Source organism: Pundamilia nyererei, unplaced genomic scaffold (genome assembly GCF_000239375.1).
Source record: "Pundamilia nyererei isolate P.nyererei 1_Seehausen unplaced genomic scaffold, PunNye1.0 scaffold00075, whole genome shotgun sequence".
Classification (NCBI taxonomy): Eukaryota; Metazoa; Chordata; class Actinopteri; order Cichliformes; family Cichlidae; genus Pundamilia; species Pundamilia nyererei.
Genome location: NW_005187476.1, coordinates 843,313 through 863,374, shown reverse-complemented (window position 1 = coordinate 863,374; position 20,062 = coordinate 843,313). Strand labels below are relative to the sequence as shown.

The window sequence follows — 20,062 nt, the reverse complement described above, 5'->3', positions numbered from 1 at the left end:
TTTAAATATTTGTCCTATCTTATTATTTTATTCCCTTGTCCTTTATCTTTCTTAATTCTTCTTTATAATAAGGTGCTCAGCGGTATTTGGATTTTTCTCTATGTTCTTTACGTGAAGCTGTAGAATGGCCCAAGTACTATTATCTGGCTTATGCATTAAAGGATACTTAAACGACACTTTTCATTTTATTTATCTCAAATATGTCATGATCAGTCCACCTGAACTCTCTTTCCCCGCCATTTTGGAAGCTGTCGGAGCTTCCGTCAATGTGAGGAGGAAGTGAGTGAAAAGAGAAAACGGAGCAATCGAGCGGAGCGGCCGAAGCGGGCGAGCCAGGGCTAAAAAAACATCACTCAACTCGTCTTGACTACCCGGGCTAACTTTAGCTACATGTGCTGAGGTCGAGGGGGGAAACTGATCTCACCTGCAACCATGCCGACAGTTACTTTACCGCCGAAAGAGAACGCTCTCTTCAAGAGGATCCTGGTGAGTTGGTTTTTAAGGTGCTGCACAGCGACGGCAGCCGAGTTTGGAGCTCTGTTGGCGGCAGTCCGGCTCTTACCGGAGCTCTCCGGCTGGTAGCGCTTAGCCTGTTAGCAAAATGGCATCATTGAATGGGGTTAGCTCGGCTAGCCCGGCCCCTGATGTGCGCTGTCACTGCGGTACAAAGCCAAAATGGTTGTTCATGACTTTGATGTTATTCCGATATATGCTTCCAGTGTGGTTAAATTGCACTACAAACATTTGGATTTTGGATTAAATTGTCGGTATTTGTGGTTCATTTGCGACAGGCCTTAGCACTGGGAAAAGCACGTTAATGCTCCTTTCAGCGGCAGCTAGCCCGTTAGCCGTGTGTGCTGCTGAATTAGCTTGCACTTACTTAGCTTCTCACTCAGTTTTGTGAATGTTGTGGCATTTTAGTTCCTGGCTGCGTGCATAGCTGCTGTCTTCTTAGCCGGATTGTGTTTAGTTGGTCAGATGTGTGCCATCTGACAAAGTAACGTGCTTGCAGGCCACCTGGCGTTACTTAATCGGCTAACTCTACCGAGCTAGATATCTTGGTATGTGAGGCACTAAACAAATGTCAGTAGCACTCTCTGAGTTGTGGGGGCCTGCAGGCTCCGTCATGATGAACCTTAGAGGCTCGCATAGGCCGACGTAGATGTGTATGATGTGTGAAAGCCACTGGAAGTCCGGGGAGTACCGGTGTGGCCGTGTCAGCAAATCTGTAGCCGCCCCAGGCCTGCTGAGCTACTGATCCATCCCTCCCTTTCTCCCGTGTTGCTGGGTTGTTCATGTCCTATCTGCGGGCAGTTTTACGTGGGCCACACGTGTAGCTGAACAAGTGTGAGTTAAGGCTTGTCACAGTATTTTTCAGGAAGTGCGGTTAACTTTCTGTGCGCTGCATGCCAAACTAGTCCCCCCCCCCCCCACCATGCCTGGTGCTTGGCGGTGTGTACCACTAAACAGTGCTGCATGGGCATCTAGCAACGCACTTTCCAGGAACTGTGGGGACTTGTGGGCAGTGAGCACTTCAGCGTCACAAACTGGATCTGATAAACATCATTGTTTTAAAAGGCAGGGGCTCAGCTGGGACTTAGCGGCTCTTTATCTGAGTATTGGCAGTCCCTATAGCTCTGGTACAGAAAACAAACCTGTGGGACTTGCACCTGAACTTGAGACGTTAGTGGCTGTACGTGTTGCGTTCCTCAGTGGGAGTTTAGCCTTTCATGGAACTGGTGATAATCGGTTGACATTACATACTTTCCATATTTTAAAAAAAATGTAGAAGTTGTGCAAAAACTCTTAATTTAGGTAACTAGTAGTATAAATACTTGGATCTTTCTTAAGGTAGGAAATAGTTAACAGAAAATCTTCCACCAACAGACTCAGTGTTTGCTTGTTAACTTTGATGTCATGAGCCAGGTCCAAATTCACCTTCATTACCCAAAAGAAAACAAACACTCAGGCACTGCAGAGAGTTACAGACAATCCGGTTTCTTTCTTCTCCAATAAAAATATCAGTGCGTCTTTAACACTCTGACCTCCATAAAAAGAGGATTGTGTTTAGGTTAAATACAATGTTCTGACTTAATTATTTGCAGAAGAAAAGAATGCATAGCTCCGCTATAACACTTGGATTTAATTTAAGACTGAAACTGACCAAACTTCAGCCAAGAGACTGAAGTTTGGTGAGATGATCCCATCCGCCAGACGAGGTTCAGTCATTGATATTGTGTGATCTGGATAACTTGCTATGAAAAAGTCCTGCTCCCCAACGGAAGTCTTAGTTGGTCCAACATTGATTCTATTCTGAAATGTTCAAATGTTTGCTTTTTAAATGATGCTAATAAAAGGCAGAAGAGGCCTAAAACGAGGAGCTCAGCCTGATTTTAAAAGAGAGATAGCGAGACAGTAAGAGCCTCATCCAGCACAGTAGAAGCTTGATTTAGCAACAGCAGTTACGTCATCACATAACAAGTAGAAACATTCTTGTTATACTTTGTGCAGTCCTGAATTGCTTTTCAGTTTGAGTGGTCTTTAATTTTGTACAATCTCTGTAAACATTTCACATACTGCGAACGTCATTTTAACAAAAACTCTGTAATAGAACCAGGTGAACTTTACGTCGTCTTCAGAGTTAACAAGGACTTTGAAATCATTTGGTGGAGTTGTAGAAAATGAAATTACTATTATTACTCTTCCTGCCGCAGAGATGTGATGCAAGCTTTGTCCCCCTCTGGCTATAGCCAGGAGCAGACCACACCTCTCTTTATTATTGCTTTCCCAGAGTGAATTCCCAAGTGCATTATTGGAAGTTGGCAGTCGTCTGCTTTTGATTGACAGTTGAGGTGGATACGTTTCCATTTTGTGGTTTCAGGATTCACAAACACGCTGCTCTCCTCCTGCCTCACCTAACAGTGGGCCCTGTACCAGTAATCTTAATGTAATGGTGGTTTTCATCAGCTGTCCTGTTAATGCTTTTGAATTTGCAGGGCAGTGCAATCCATCTAACAAGTGCATCACAGGAAGGAGAAAAAAAGCAGCGGCAAGCACATGTATTTGTTGTACTATCTATGCTGTTATAACTTATCTGCACTTTTCAGGTCTATAAACTGCTGTGTGTGTTGTTCTGTGATGCATTCAGCCACGAGACATGTGGATAAAAGGGTTTCTAGGGTTGTCAAACTAAGGGGAGATGCTCTTACAGCTCTTCTTGCTCTGTCCTCCAATTACATGATATGTAGGTCACAAATCAAGTATATATTTAGATTAATGCCCCATTAATTCATTACGTTTATATTGGTCTGTAAGATTCATAGTAGGGCTGGGCCATATCATACCGTTCACGGTAATACCGGTATAATGTTGGGCAACGATAAGAAAATGAAATATCGCGATAGAATATGGGTAAAGCGCGCATGCGCAGTGCCTTTGTTTTCATACGCACATGGCGGAAAAAGCATGGCGGTGGCGGAGAATGAGAAGGGCGAAAGCGATCGTTAAATGAAACGGATGAACCAGAATTGGTTTGTAAAAATGCTGCAGCTTCAGTGGTGTGGAACTGGTTTAACTTTTGTCCGTCAGAAACGCAACAAAGCACTATTTTTGGTAGCGCATGCTAGCGGGCCGTCGTTATTACCATGTTTTTTTTTGGAAAATACGGCACACTTAAAATCAATCCTTTTATTTTTCTGAAAATCGACAGTGCCCCTTATAATCCCGAGTGCCTTATGTATGAATTCTGGTTGTGTTTACTGACCTCGAAACGATTTTATGTACACGGCGCTCGAGAATTTGTCAAATGTTTTAGTACGACTTTGCTAAGCTAGGAACCCGCACCGCTTGATGGATTGTCGGAGCATTACGGCTATCGTAGGCAGGATCCTCGCGGAGTGATACGTACTGTGCTTCAACATAATATTACCGTATTGTGTGTGTATAACCTCTTTAAGTTTTGCGGTTATTATACATGGTTATGCTGAGGATATGTCGGCCAATTTCCACTGGAAATGCCTTTTGGTTAAACTGTCAGCAACGAATTTGCATTTGCACTGTTAAATTTTTATATAGCTTTAATGCACATAGAAAACAGCTGCTTGTTTAAGTGAAAATACACTAATTTGGCACTAATAAAGTTGTGGAGTTGTAAAGTATTTTGTCTAGTGTCAATTATATCGTCAGTTATATCGTTATCGCAAATTTTCAAATGTATATGGTGATAAATATTTTTGGTCATATCGCTCTAATTCATAGTAAAATCTCCCTCAAATCTTTGCCCTATATGAAATAAAAGTGTGTGGTGACCAGCTTCATCCATCATCTTTAAACGAGCGAAAACAGAAGGAGGGCGTTTATGTCTGTTGATTTGATTTGAAATTGGAGCAGAGACGTTTGTATATCTCCACCTGGCATTTGTGAAAGACATGGCTGTGTGTGGTGAAGAGCTGAGTAAAAACCCGGGAGACATTTCACATGTATTTAAAAAAAAAAAAAAAAAAAGACTGAACAATTAGAGCATGAAGAAAGTAAAGAGCCAGGCAAGTTGTTTCAGCTGTTCAGCTGATATCATCCTCTAATCATTCACTAATTACATCAGGCTAAATTAATAAGTTGTTTGTGAGCAACATGGAGTTCAACCAACTGCTGAACTTTAAACTTTGTCTAAGCCTCTTTGGCTTTATTATAGGTAATATTTTGAGTTTAAAGGAAAGATTACGTTTTAGCGGGATTACTAATGATTGGTGTTTTTTCTGAGGGCTCTGTCTGTGATGATAAAGTGAGTTCACACCCCAGCACTGAGTGAGAAGTCACTACTGACATGAACTCCTGTGAGTTGGGCTTTCATTTTCACGTCCTCCGTTCCACCATGATTTTGATCTGAAATAATCAAACTATGCATTGAAATGTCTAATCGAAATCTAGCATTGGTACTGGGGACTTCTTGCAGCGATCTGTGCAGCTTAGAGCTGAGACTGACTTCTCTGGTGGTGGCAGAGAGTATTCTTGATAGCACAGCTGATGGTCTTAATGCTTCTAAATTTATATGAAGCACACACAGTATTATCTCAGAGGACTGATTACTTATTGTCTGTGTCAACGGATCATAATTATTTAAAAATGAATCATTTAAAATGTAGTTTTATATAGAAAGGACTGAGAGAACCAGCAGACACAGTTTAACAGTGACTCAGTGTACTTTACTTTTTACCGGTGTGCACTGCTCATTGATTAATACCCACTTGAGTCTGGCATTGACCTAATGCATTCTTGATATTATTTCTCTAAATACATACCAAACATTGTGTTCTTCACTCTGGCTTGTGTTACATGCCTCTTCCTTCTCTTTTGGGTTTCCAGGGAAGAGAAATCATAACTTCCACTCCAGTTTCACTTGGAGGAAACTTTGGGAAATATTCCTAGAGGGACAGTTAGCTCTTATGAAATGACAATGTAGAGCACAAGACGCTGTCATTTGGATTTGTTGTTCTACAATTACACCAGCATTGCTGATTATTGGTAATTGACGAGACAATATTTAGCATCTCATTTAGACTTGCAGTAAAAACACAACATATGTTAGAATATTGAATTAAATGAAGCTTGGCTTCAGGTTTTTGCATTGTACACGTGTGTTGTGGCAGGAAAGCGGTCATTCAGAACTCAGACTGCAGACCAGATCTGCCTCTTTTACATGACCTGATAATGAGGGATGGTGCACTGTTGATCCTTAAATAAAAGTGCAGTAAAACAAATGAAGGCAGGATCCACACGGGTGTGTTTCAGGCTTCAGTGCTCTCGCTTACTGTTCATTTTAAGTAGGGTTGTGTCATGTATTGGCAAACTGAATTTCGGATCCTGTGCTCGGACAACGAAAGTCAACAGAATTTCAACTTTGAGTGCCAGTGGAAGCACGAGCATTTCATATCATGGTCATTTAAAGTCCCCTGTGCCTTTATCTTAAATCAAGAGAGTGATGTTGGGTAATCATCACGTTGATCATTGCAGTGAATAAACAGATTGTTAAAGAACAAAGTTACTCACAGGCAGCGAGCTCAGTAATTGGGCCTGCTGCATGTTCTTTAAATGGATTTATTAAACAAAGGACTGACAATGTGTTTAGCACTGGGCTATGAGGTGCCACAGAGGTGCACTACATGGAGGCACCTAAAGAAAGCTCCAGGAGAGAAAAAGGACAACTGGTGCCTAAAGGAAAACCCTCTGAATGTGTCAGGAGTATCGGAACAGCTGAGACGCATTTTCTCTAAACACAGTCTCTGTGGCTTTCAAACCCAAAAACGCGGTGCACCAAAATTGGTCCACCAAAAGTATCGGGTCCCTTAACACAAAAAGAGTAATATAGTAAAAGCTGTTAAGTGCCAGAAGGATTGCCGTGATTTATACATCAGCGAAACCAAACAACCTCTGGCTAAGCCGATGGCACAACACAGAAGAGCTACCTCGTCAGGCCAGGACTGCAGTCTATTTACACCTACAGGCCAGTGGACACTCTTTCAATGATGAGGATGTGCACATCCTGGACAGGGAGGAACATTGGTTTGAGCGCGGAGTCAAGGAGGCCTAGTTTCACTCATTATGCAAATGTACCGTTTATTAGGTTGAGGAAACCTGCAGTCAGCGGAGACTGAAGAGTCACTTGGATGAGCAATGAAACGTTTCTCCCTCTGCTACGTCCAGATGAACAGAATCAACTTTTGGGATTTCCTTACCTGAGTGATTGAGCATGCATCAGGACAGATGCATGACATTCTGTAACCTTGAACACAGTTTGAGTGTCCTTTGTGTGGCAGCACAGACAAAAAAGTGGAGCTGCATATGTGCACATCTGCACACGGGTGAAGAGAGTAGCGAGACATCAGGTTGTTTATTTAATTTCCACTTCCAGCACGAAGAGTAAGTAATGCATACAGATCCACAACAAGCACGCGGCCATATATGGGCTCATTTACATGGTCTCAGTATACCTTACTGAAAACAAACCTGAACTCATATTTATGCAGGATTACCTTGAAGACTGTCTTACAGCCATGAACAGCTATTCTTTTGTTCCAGAGTACAATAAGAAGATGGAGCCTTACACTCCAGCCGCAGGCAGGACCTGAGCCTCTTTCTTTCTGTCCTCCAGCTCCACATCTCAGCTGGTGGTGTAACTGTCCCCATAGTTCAACAGTGGATTGCTTAATTTCGTAACCAACCTTGGCACCCATATGTGATGTTGACGTCATCTCTGGGGTTTTGTTTTGTTTTTTTCACTGTTGGTGGAGCTGCTGGTGGTACAACGCAATGCCATCTGCCAGCTTAACTCTTCCTGCCTCCCTCACAAACACACAGTCTCCTCTGACCACCAGCTTAAAAACAGAGGGGGTTTATTGCTGACTGAGCATCTGCTTGCTTATTGGAAATGTAGAACCAGCGTAGCTAGTTTTTAATATTTTTGGAAGGAAATCGTAGATGTCTGATATGCTTCGCTGCAGTAATACAGGGGGGCTGTGGTAGTTTATGATTACAACTTTTAAGTGTTGACTGACCAAAAATCTGTTGTTCAAGGTGTTTAAATGCGCAGTTCCACTGAGCAGCATGACCACACGTTTGTATCTTTTCAGGCTTTTCCTGGCTCAGACGGGTAGTATGTAGTAGATGGCAGTAAATGCAAATTGGACTGCGATGAGCTTGTGTTATTTATCACTATTATTCAACTGATTAAAGTCAATTCCTACATTATAAAGCACTGAAAGCATCGCTGTCAGTATTAAACAGGTGTTACAGGGTAAGGATAAACAGCTGTACAGTTGGATTTGTGAATTAAAAAGTAAATTTTTTTTAGAGTCCTTGTTGATTTTTCTTATCTGAAAGGAATTATTAAATGTATGGCAACTGGTGAACCGTCCTTTTGAAGTTTGCATGCTATGATATAATCTTTGTACTGAATAGTGCTGCAGCAGCTATGTTTTTGGCCCCTGTTTTCTATTTCCAGAAGGTTGGCTTTTTTTTCTTTTTTTTTTTTAAATAATAAAAGACCATCGGTATACCCACTAAATAGAAGCTTTAGCCTCATGTGACTTCAAACTTTCTCTCCGATTGGTCATTTAACTTGTGCTTATAGTCAAACTCAGACAGTTTTATTGTGTGGACTTTATCAGCGAAGAGAAGCAGGCTAGCAGTGACTTTGAAGTAAAGACTGGTTTACTTTAGTTGTAATAGCCTTTACAACGGCTTTTTTTTTCTTTTTCTTTTTTTAAATTAGCTGAATTAAAATGCGTGCAAAGAAAACAGGAGAGAAGTTTTGCTGTGGACTAGAAAGGCATACTGGTTTTCCTGTTGTTGTGGGGACTGTTTGTTTTCTCTGATACCTGGAATGGGTGATACGGACCTGCACCGGTGCTTGAACAACGCAAAGGCACGTGTCACGAGTATCGGCAGGCCTGTAATGTACTACTGATAAAGCCACCGGGAGAATCTGGGCTGTAACTGACAGCGTTTCCTGACGAGCGTTCGGACTGCTGGCGATAAAAGTCTAAAACACTGCAGCTGAGCCGGCGTGTGTGTAAAATATAGCAGCTGTAGATAAGAGGAGAGTTGAGTGCTGGAAGTTGGACACTATACTTCATGTTTATGTGCTGCATGTTCAATCGCTGTCTGTGATTAAGCACATTTGCATTTTAAATTACTCAAAATTGTCATGATTTTTCTTTGGCGTTGATTAAAACTGCTTTGGGGACGGCGCCAGAAGTTTCTGTTTAGGGGAAAAAGGAACGTGCATATGATTAGGTCCAAGAATCTTAATCACGATTATTTTGGGCGACACTGATTACTTGCAGACTTTGGAAAAAATGTGTTATTATACTTTAATAAAACTGAACGTGTCTTAGCAATGTTGAAAAATCCATTTCCTGGATGAAGGCAGTTGGTAGTAAATAGATGCAAAAGCAGAACGAGCAGAGACCCAGAACACGGGCTTGACCCACTGACCTGTTTAAAAGTCACTTTGGCCTAAAGCGATTTCTCTGTCCTTCCTCTCGCAGCGATGTTACGAACACAAACAATACAGAAATGGGCTCAAGTTCTGCAAACAAATCCTGTCCAACCCCAAGTTTGCTGAGCATGGAGGTAAGCAGCAAAAATGTAGCTGTACGGAGAATTTTTCTTTTTCTCTTAAATGTATTTTTCACCATCTACTGCATCCTTTTCTTGCTGCAGAGACCCTGGCAATGAAGGGCTTGACCCTGAACTGTTTGGGGAAGAAAGAGGAGGCATACGACCTGGTGAGGAGAGGCCTGCGCAATGACCTCAAGAGCCATGTCTGTATCCTTATAGACAGCACTGCACCCTCTGGGTTAAGCAGCTGTCGCTTTGAACTATTAGCAGTGTCTTTTTGCAGGATGGTTGAAGTGTAAGTGTGTGTGTGTGTGTGTGTGTGAGTGAGATGCTAAAAGGACCTTGAGGTGCCTCACATTGTGTAGAAGAGCTCTGCTCTCTGTGGAGCACTGTCAGCACATTCTCTCTGTGATTCTCTTGCAGAGAGTGAAGTCTGTGCACGATGCTGGTGGATGAGGTCTATCTGAACCTAAACCCTGCCTAAAGTCAAGACAGAGCAGCTCTCTGCAGATACACTGCTATCTCTTTAGCTTCCACAGTGAGTCAGTATCCAGGGCATGTTTCCGTCCCTCAGAGGGCGTGCTTTGGTGCACGTATGCAAAAAAAAAAGTGTGTTCTTTTAAAATAGCTGAGGCTTTGCAACACATCAGGATTTTAAATCACGGAGTTATGCGTTGCATAAGCTCATAATTATGATTGGTAGTTCATTTAGATCATTGCTTTGTCATTAATCAGTTTTTAGAATAATCACATTCAGCCACATTGGAGATGAAGCCTGAACAGCCTCAGAAACAGTATCCTGTGTTATGGATTTATCTCTTACTAGCCTTTTAGATTTGCCTCTCCCTGCTTTAGTTTCTGTGGCGCCGGATAAAAACTTCATCAAAACACTGTTTACACAGGATTTGGACTTGGCAGCACAGCAGCTAGTGCTAGTAGTTTTTACTTTGTGTTCGACTCATGTTGAACACAGCGTTGAGATGATTTTTGAACGGCATGAACAGCTTCATAGTTAGCTACTGTTGGAGGTAATAGCCTCTTTTTCCCCCCCTTTGTTTGCGCAGGAGGAACTGTAGAAGCCATAATTGTTACAACTCTATTTAAGGATCTTTTTTTAGCTCCTGCAGAAGGATAGGAAATGTCCCAGTATTCAGAGACGTTTGAGTGTAGGTTACAGTTACTGGTCCAGCTCCTAATGTTCATGGATTGTTGGGACACATGAATACAGCACCAGAAGCAGCCATTAAAAACACAGCTTTTACAGTTGTTTTTCTAAACTAAAAGTATTAAAGTAGCTTAAATATAATTTTGTTGTCTCAATGTAGATCATTCAGTGCAGCCTGTTTTATTAAATCCTCACACTTACATTTTTGTGGGTAAAATTGGTTAAAGATAACAGCAGTTTAATAAGATGCACTTTATTTTATGCGAGGTCCATGTTGGCCCAGCAGTGCGGCTGTTGGACTACGGAAAGGGTAAGAAGCAAGTTTGATGACAAATGGCGTGAGAATAACAATTACTTCACAGTTTAAGCCAGAAGTGCTTGTATGTCGAAGGTGCTTCAAACTTGGGACAAAGTTTTTATTTTTACATTTGAGCAACATCTATAAACACAACCAAACACGTCTCATTTAGTCTCCCTGTTGATTTTAAACTGATATACATGTAATTACTCGTACAAAGTCTACTTTCACTATCGTGTCAACATTCTTGTAAATGTGGATATTCTGATGGAACAAAACAAGGACACAGAAATCATCAGTGAAGGTTTTAAATGAATCATACGAAATGAAACATGGTGGCATCACAGTGGCTCCCACCACGCAGCAACACAATGAAGAGGATGACACAGGGCTGCAAGTAAAGGAAAGACCACATGATGCATAACTAGTGTTTAGCTATTACAAGGCTTCAGAGTTCATATAACAGAAAATGCAGGAAGGTGCCTTGTTCCTGAGAAGTGAGCACTTCTGAGATCCTTTCGCTCTGAAAGCAGCTTTTTAAAAGATCACATCACTTCAGTTCAACCACAAGAGAAGAGGCGCATTGAACCCCTCTCCCCTTTTCTGTACTTCATTTGATAGCATCATACAAATTGTGCATCTTCCTTAACTGGCCTTGCGTACCAGGCTGGCATGTGTACGGTTTACTCCAGCGCTCGGACAAGAAGTACGATGAGGCCATCAAGTGTTACCGCAACGCTCTCAAGTGGGACAAGGACAACCTGCAGATCCTCCGAGACCTGTCCCTGCTGCAGATCCAGATGAGGGACCTGGAGGGCTACAGGGTGAGTCGGAGGGGGATTGTGTCTCTTTAAGTAGTAATTGAGAGATGTTGCATGTTCTTAATCAAAAGCTGGGAGGTTTTGATGGAAAGTTTGGCCACAGGAGATAAATTCTGTTGGCAGAGGCATGTTTTAAAAAATCAGTAAACTTTTTATAAAGGAAAACAAAAACAGTCCTCAGTTAGTGGGGAAAGAACTTTCCTGAAGGGAAGCACACACTTCCATCTGTCGCCCTGCCTCGTCCAGGACGCAGTATGGCTCTGAATTAGAGAGGACTGGGCGAATCAGCATCCAGATATCAGGTTGCAGTCAGTCTTCACAATGTAGAACAGCTCTCCTGGGATTTAGATGCTTTTATAGTGAGAGGTATGAAATGGCAAGAGGAAAGTCTGGCTGAAAGGATTAAAAAATATGGATGAGAGGACAGGGAGGGGCTCCCACTCGGAGTGTATTAGGTGTTAATTTTAGTTCTCCCTGAGCCAGCTAGCAACATCCTGGTGTCACTACCATGAGTCAGCACAATCACTTTCTCTTTGTTTATCTTCCCAGCAGTGCCTCAGGTTTGAGATAATGTGGGCTTATAGGGAACGTAGAATTTTTCCACCTGATATCAAATGAACTCAATGCTGGCACATTGTCTTTCTCCAGGAGACACGGTACCAGCTGCTGCAGCTGCGTCCAGCCCAGCGGGCCTCCTGGATTGGCTATGCCATCGCCTATCACCTCCTGGAAGACTATGAGATGGCAGCAAAGATCATTGAGGAATTCAGGAAAACGCAACAGGTTAGACACAGCGACAGTTTCGCATTTCTCTTACCCGAACCAGGAGATGACTTTCAGTTGTTGTCAGTTTTGTTGTCACCCTGTTGTGCAGCTGGCCTGAATTTCAGTTTGAATTTCAGTGATCTCGGCGCCAAGGTCAGAGGTCACACTTTCTGACAGTATTGTGAATGCAAGAACTTGAGAAGGAAGTCACCTTGGACTTTGACATTCATACCATACGTGCATCTGCTAGGAGGCTGAGGGGGATGCACTGGAGGCCGCTGATGTTGCAGTTTTAAATAGAGTGGCCACTTGCTCACATCAGTAGCACCTTCTGCCAGTGGGATACAGTGTAAATGATACCAACACAGACTATTTAGTCGAGACTCTGCAGCTGTGCAGAGGCCAGTACTGCAGACACAGACCAGGCACCTATTTTAGAGTGTTTCAGAGCTGCCACAGCTGGAGTCGGTGCGTTAGATTTCAGTACAAGCTCTGGCCAAGAAGCCAAGATAAATCTTAACAGCTTACCTTAAGCAAAATTTGTAGTTTTTCTCTTAATTTTTTTTGTCCAAAAATATCTTTGACTGGAATTTTAAAAAAAAATAAAAAAAATAAAGAAGTTGCATTTTCACTGATAGACACCATCTTACCTATTCTTAAAAGTAGGGGTACAAGTAGCTGTTACAGCCAACTGGTCCTTACAATCCTTCGGTCTAAAAACCTGTGATTGTGCTGAAAGTTGTTGGCGGAGTGTGGGCTGATCTTATTTGCTTGTGGCGTTGTTGATGCTTTAGCTTTCCACCTGCTGCGGCGAAAACAGAACACAAAGACAAAGAACTTTAACGCTGTTCACTGCAGCTGCTGTTTGTGCTGCTCATTTGCACTTTTTTTCTCCTCCTTTGTGGTGAACCTTCCTGTCATTCAATCAGCACACACTGATTTGGCTATACCCTGTTGGCTTTTTAAAGCACTGCACCGGAGTCGTCGCCATAGTTTCTGCGTTGGCCACATTCCTGCAGTGTTTGTTTCTACTCAGCAGGGGCGGTACGCAGACGCACACCAGTGTGGACCAATAGCTCCTGCTGCATGGAAAGTTTGCGCAAGAGAGAACCCCTGCCACTAAAGAAGCTTGGTTATGAACTATTTTGTGTACTACAGGCACCATGCACTGCTCCACGCTTTGATGAGTAACAGGCTTACTCGTATTCGTGACGCTGTAGGTGTCTGACTCGCTGATTTACAGTGAGCGCTTTGTAGCTTTGCAGCCGGTGGGTGTTTTTTCTGTCGTCTCTGCATTGGTCACAACAGCAGTAGAGCTCACTCGCTTTCACTCTGGCGTGCTCCTGATAAGACCAGCCTGCTTCCTGTCTTTGTGCCATCTGTGTAATACAGTGAGCTGGTGTGACCGTGCACACACACACTGAATAATTCAGTTTCCTGAAAAGCACAGCGGCTCCTGGAGGTTTTCAGTCATGTGTGCCTGGTACAAAATGTTACTGACACTCAGAGTGGTCTGTTCTTTTTCTGGTCTGTTCAGACGTCTCCGGACAAAGTGGACTACGAGTACAGCGAGCTGCTGCTCTACCAGAACCAGGTGCTGAGAGAAGCAGGTTTGCACAAGGAGGCCCTCGAGCATCTGTCCAACTACGAGAAGCAGATCTGTGATAAACTGGCAGTGGAGGAGACGCGAGGTGGGTGACTGCGGAGTCTCTCTGTTAATCTTCGGAAGTGCAAACATCTTTACCAAAGTAACACCAAACAAGCAAAACTTTATTGAAAGAGCACATTTCATTCACAGTGGTGGAATGGTGTTAATGGTGTGATAAAACCTGCTGCCACTAGGGGGAGCAGTGATGCCATCAGTAATCTGGCATAATGCAGGTGCTGCAGGAGAGAAATGCAGGTGCTGCAGGAGAGAAAGGCAAACAAGCTTCAATAAGTCATCTAGAAAACTTTTCTGAGGCTGATTTAATTTTTCTGTCTCTGACACTCCTGTGAGCAGAAGTTTGTTGGGTTTTTTGTTTTGTTTTTTGCTGGCAGCCATGATTTTTCTTGGCTTGTTATCTCAATTTAACAGTGTTTGCGCTCATGTTTCTGTAGGTGAGTTACTGTTGAAGCTGGAGCGTCTGGATGAAGCAACAGAAGTCTACCGCCGTCTGCTGGAGAGGAACCCAGAGAACTGGTCCTATTATCACGGCCTGGAGAAGGCACTCAAACCAAGTATGACACGAGTCTTGTCACCGCTGACTTCCAAAACATCCAAATCGGCGGTGAAGCTAAATCCTGAATTCCTCTTGATTTTTATTTATTTTATTTTCAGGTACTGTAGAGGAGAGATACAAAATCTTTGAAGAAGCCTGGGAGAAATTTCCCAAAGGGCTGGTGCCTCGCCGCCTACCCCTCAACTTCCTTTCTGGTATGCAGCTCATTTCTCCGCTAAATCAAACAGAATAAAGCCGGTGTTCACTTATATTTCTAAAACACCCTTTAGCTCTAGTCATAGTTTAGGCCTGTAATTAGTTTAGTTTTAGTTTATATTTAGTTGACTAAGTATCATAAGATTATCGTAGACTAAATCTGAAGTTGATTCAGTGACTAAAATATAAAGAGGTTGGTTGTTTTGTTCCAAAATAGTTTGCAAAGCTTCGTATTTTCATCTCATTTTTAGTGATGAAAGTGTAAGTACATTTCATCATAGCTTTTGTCCTCGTATGTTATTTTTCATTTAGTTATCGGCTTTTTCCATCAGGGAAAAAAAGTTTGTTAATGAAAACTGACCAAAATTATTAGTCAATGAAAGTAACAATCAAACTACAGAGTAAAGATTAATTTTCTTTTGCTTTGTCTTTTTGTTTTTCTCTGAAGGTGACAAGTTCAGAGAGTGTCTGGACAGGTATCTGAGGATGAACTTCAGTAAAGGCTGCCCGCCCGTCTTCACCACGCTCAAATCGCTGTACAACGACAAAGAAAAGGTGACGGCACACCTGCTGACTGATCTAAAATTAAATCACAGTCACAGCCTCGGACCAAAAGAGTCTTAAAGAGGCTCAATTCCAACTCATTCCAACATTTCAAATAAAAAAATAAAAAAAATTGGAATAGCTTTGCATGAGTTAAAAATGATCCCTTATTATCTTATCCTGGGCCTCAGTGAAGCCCTTCAGCTCATCCTCTGTATAAAACGTATGAAATTAGCATCGACCGTTGTAAGAAATATTTATGAACAATAAGTCACTGTATTAACTGCATGATTCTGAAAATCCCCTTTGCGTCACGCTTCATATTTACTTTGTCCTCCTTTCCTTTTAGGTGGCAATTATAGAGGAACTGGTGGTCGGCTATGAAACCTCATTAAAAAGCTGCCGAATGTTCAACCAGAACGGTGAGAGAAACATTTCAGCATCCTAACAAACCAGACGAAGTTAAACCAGCTGTAAGTTTTTGTGTAGCTGTTGCAGTCGTTTGGTTCCAACCCTAACGAGCGTCTGCTGTTCCAGATGACGGTAAGGAGGAGCCTCCAACCACGTTGCTCTGGGTGCAGTACTTCCTGGCACAGCACTATGACATGATCAGCCAGCAGACACTGGCTCTAGAATATATCAACACGGCCATCGAGAGCACGCCCACGCTCATCGAGCTCTTCCTCATCAAAGCCAAGATTTACAAGGTGGCGCGCGTGTCTGATTTGTACAATTGTTTACTTTTTTGTAGACGCGTAGTTCTGCTGCGGTGGTGTTCTCGACTGACCTTTTTCGCTCCTGCAGCATGCTGGCAACATCAAAGAGGCTGCCCAGTGGATGGATGAGGCCCAGGCTCTGGACACCGCTGACAGATTCATCAACTCCAAGTGTGCCAAGTACATGCTGAAGGCGACCATGATCAAAGAGGCCGAGGAAATGTGCTCCAAGTTCACCCGGGTGAGAGAAATTGAGCGGAGTGACAGCTGACCAACCAATGAGGACTTTTAAAAATGTCAAAACAAAATGTTGGCAAATGATGATGAGTACAATCAGTACTCATCATAATGAGTACTTTCTATCTTTAGACCTCTGATAGACTGATGGAGAGAGAGATTCCCACTTTTCGTACAAGTTCTAGTGATTCATGACAAAGTAATTGACTGTGATCAATCGCAGCGGCCTATTTCCCAACATTGTTTTAAAGTGGAGGGTGAGCCATAAACAAAAACATCTCCATAGTCAAGCACACGCAGAATTGTGGACTTTAAAATAATCCTACATTAGCAGGATTCTAGCTATTCTAATGTTCTTGACCAGTTAACTCGATAACCCTCTTTAAAGTATCTTTGGTAAGCATTTATAAGACTCATGGAGGGTTTTAATGCAGACTATAGGTTCAACACTTTTAGTTCACCTCATCAATAGCATTCAGTTAAGAATGGATCCCCATGGAACACATACAGTAGTGGTCAGACTGCCAGTGCTCATGTGTATATGTCTCGTGTTTCTGCAGGAGGGAGCATCAGCAGTGGAGAACCTGAACGAGATGCAATGTATGTGGTTCCAGACTGAGTGCGCGCTCGCCTACAAAGCCATGAACAAGTTTGGAGAAGCCCTGAAGAAGTGCCACGAGATCGAGAGGGTGAGGCTTTTCAGACGGGATTTTAAACTCGGTGTGAAAGTACACGCTCCCTAACCGCCCACAAAGTCTTTCTGGGTGTTAAAATTGTTCCTTTTTTACTCTTTAATCTCATCAGCATTTTGTGGAGATCACGGACGATCAGTTTGATTTCCACACTTACTGCATGAGGAAGATGACGCTACGCTCATATGTGGACCTGCTGAAGCTGGAGGATGTGCTCCGGATGCACCCGTTCTACTACAAGGCCGCAATCACGGCCATCCAGATCTACCTGAGCCTCCACGACAATCCGCTGACGGATGACAGCAAAGAGCTGCAGGCGGACACTGGTGAGAGACGCACAGTGAAGATCCAGCTCTGAGTCAACGAGGCTCTTATCAAGGGAAGGGCTTCACTGACCGTCCTTTTTGTCTTCATTTCTCTAGCAAACCTATCGGACAAAGAGCTGAAAAAGCTGAGGAACAAGCAGCGAAGAGCCCAGAAGAAGGCCCAGCTGGAGGAAGAGAAGAAGAACGCGGAGAAGGAGAAGCAACTCAAGAACCAGAAAAAGAAGAAGGAGGATGACGACGAGGAGATCGGAGGGCCCAAAGAAGAGCTCATTCCTGACAAGCTGGTGAAGGTCAGTGGCCGATACGTGAAGTATTAAGGTCTGGTTATCAGTTTTTAGGACTCGAGTTTTACTTTGTTTTGCACATTTGCTTTTACAGGTAGAAAATCCACTGGAAGAAGCCATCAAGTTCCTGACGCCTCTCAAGCACCTGGTCAAAGACAAGATTGACACCCACCTACTGGCCTTTGAGATCTACTTCAGGAAAGGTTGGCGCGCACATGTTATGTGTTTTTTACTCCGCCAGTACCGTCTTCGTCCCCATTTCTGCCTCACACGTTTACTGTGTTCTCCTTTCAGAAAAATACCTGTTGATGCTCCAGTCAGTGAAGAGAGCTTTGGCAATCGACCCCGACCATCCGTGGCTGCACCAGTGTCTCGTACGCTTCTTTAAAGGAGGTATGAGAGGATTCATTATTTAACTACCAGCACATGCTCCTAAGCGCTTGGTTTTAATTGCCTCTCTATGCTGTTGCTCTTCTTCGTTCCTCTGCCTCCACCTCATCCTTACATAATCCTTTTTCTCTGTTCCCTCTTTGCAGTTTCAGAGAGCAAGGAGCTTCCAGAGGTGGTCAGGACTGTGCTGAAGCAGGAGATCACCCGGCTGTTCGGAGACAGCAACGCTAAGAGCTTCAACCAGGCCTACCTCACCAAGCACTCCAGCTCCATACCACACAGACTGGCTGGTAAGTCTCTTTGACCCTCACTTCTAATACTTTGGTACTTTTTGCTCGTTGGTCTCATTGTGGAAACTTTGCACCTAAAGACTGATAGATGAGCACAGACGATGGCCAACCTGTTCTTCCTTAGTGAAGGCACTGATTCACATCATGCATGCCCTTGCCTCTTACCTTAATATTAATCACCTTACTAAACTCCCGACTCCAACCTCGGTCCTAACATGAAACCCAAAACAGAGACTTACCCCTGGAACATGCCTTTTAAAGGTTTGTGGACCAGCCTCACGCTGCAGAAACATTTCTGCGATGGATTGATCTTAAAATGTAGAATTATTAAAAACACACTTTCTCTCAGACTCACCTTCTCTCTCCCGCCCGTAGCTGCGAAGATGATGGTGTATCTGGACTCCTCGATGCAAACGAAAGCAGCAGAACTGGCCGGTGCACTGGATGAGTCCCTGAACAACAGAACCATACAGGTACGTATTGGCATCATGTAAGAAGACGGGAGGGAAGCAAAGAAACATTTACGACTATTCTTATGCTAAACACACACTGGAGTCTCTGCTGTTGTGGAAATATCAAAAGTGGAATAAAAGTTAGTCTATCAGGTCCTCATGGCTCAGATGCTGAGAGTATCCATCTCTCTTGGATCAACCTGAAAAAGGGCTGGAGCAGAACAAACGAGTTTCTTCAGTGAAGTGAAACCAGCCAGACAGGTTTTCCTAAAAAGTTGGTCAAAGGACCGACCGCAATCGAGAAGTTGCGACAAAAACTGTGGTAACCAATAACATCAGGAAGTACAGCAGTTCCTTTTGAGTTGGGATTGTGACTGTGATAAACTGTCCACTCCTCCCTGCCTGAACGTAGCTTCTTTTAACCTTCGTCCTCTCGTCTTCAGATCTGCACGGAGGTCCTCGACTGTCTTCGCAGCGGCGCCCTGGGCGACTGTAAGGAGCACGCAGAGTCGTACCGCGCCGAGTGCCACAAGCTTTATCCCTACACGTTAGCTTTCATGCCCCCCGGATACGAGGAGAACACCAAGATTGCCAACGGAGACGTTTCCACGGAAACGGAGGAGCTAGCCAACGAGATGTGAGCACGGCGGTACAGCAGCGGATGAGAAAAGGAACTGGGCCGAGCACGGAGCCTTGTGGTACGCCTGTGGCAGCCATTTTTGTAGAGCCGGACACAGGAAGCGAAAAATGGGTGTTTCGTCCTCAGGCTCAGCTCAGCTCTGACCTGGCTCTGCTCGGCTCTCTCCCACATGGGTGAAAATCAGGACTCTGTGTGTGCGTGCGTGCGTGTGTGTGTGTGTGTGTGTGTGGAGGGCGTGTTTGTGTGCGTGCATGTGTGCGTGCATGTGTGCGGTTGTGTATTTGTTGGAAACAGAAGGAGGAGGGAGGGGAAGAAGAAGATAAGTGTCCATTTTACTTTTTTAAAACAGAGCTGGCAATGCTGAACATGAAAATAAAGAATCGGGAGAAACTGAGCGCTGGTTTTCCTCTGATTAATAACAATAACGCCAACCACTCGGGCGTGACTCCCAACACGTTGCATACTCTGCTCCTCTTATTTTAAAATAAAAGCTAATCTAAATGAATATGGGACACGGCTGTGGGTGAGGGGCGGGGGATGGGGGGGACTGAGCGGAGCGGATCTCTGACATGTCCGCAGGAAGCCGAGCGGGAAGAGTTACCTGAAACGGACACTGAGGACGACCACAGGTGTTTCTGTATCTGCTGTGACGCTCACTCAAGTAAAACGCCAGAGAAAGCCGCCTCGCACGTCGAACAGCTTCCCCCCCTAAAAAAGTGCTTCCCTCGCAGTTCCAGGTCCAACATGGGAACACGTAACCCTCTGTCCTCGTGGAGCACCTCGTAGCACAGAATAAAAACTGTAAAGATTGTGTGATGCGTTCTGTTTCAACTACACAGCTACTCTTAACTTTTCTATATAGCTCTGAGAGAGATGGATAGACCTAAGCAATACCACAGACACTCTTAC

The 20,062-nt window shown here is 43.7% G+C and overlaps 1 protein-coding gene across 1 annotated transcript; it reads left to right on the top strand.

The window, feature by feature from the left end:
- The first annotated feature begins 232 nt into the window (after window positions 1-232).
- On the top strand, window positions 233-19,231 carry naa15b (N-alpha-acetyltransferase 15, NatA auxiliary subunit b). Its single transcript, XM_005737364.2, has 20 exons — window positions 233-486; window positions 9,045-9,129; window positions 9,220-9,324; window positions 11,247-11,404; window positions 12,050-12,184; window positions 13,704-13,857; window positions 14,267-14,386; window positions 14,487-14,582; window positions 15,032-15,138; window positions 15,476-15,548; window positions 15,664-15,833; window positions 15,931-16,083; window positions 16,640-16,768; window positions 16,884-17,097; window positions 17,194-17,387; window positions 17,476-17,584; window positions 17,676-17,774; window positions 17,918-18,061; window positions 18,437-18,534; window positions 18,957-19,231. The coding sequence occupies exons 1-20, from the start codon at window positions 433-435 to the stop codon at window positions 19,152-19,154; spliced, it is 2,595 nt and encodes an 864-aa protein (XP_005737421.1). The 5' UTR covers window positions 233-432; the 3' UTR covers window positions 19,155-19,231.
- Window positions 19,232-20,062: the final 831 nt, after the last annotated feature.

What these genes read in the sequence shown, in the direction of transcription:
- naa15b (XM_005737364.2), top strand. Translation starts at nt 433, where the DNA reads ATGCCGACAGTTACTTTACCGCCGAAAGAGAACGCTCTCTTCAAGAGG. An exon ending in TGTGCTCCAAGTTCACCCGG is followed by an intron (nt 16,084 to 16,639) that starts GTGAGAGAAATT and finishes GTGTTTCTGCAG; the next exon opens with GAGGGAGCATCAGCAGTGGA. An exon ending in TGAGATCTACTTCAGGAAAG is followed by an intron (nt 17,585 to 17,675) that starts GTTGGCGCGCAC and finishes TTCTCCTTTCAG; the next exon opens with AAAAATACCTGTTGATGCTC.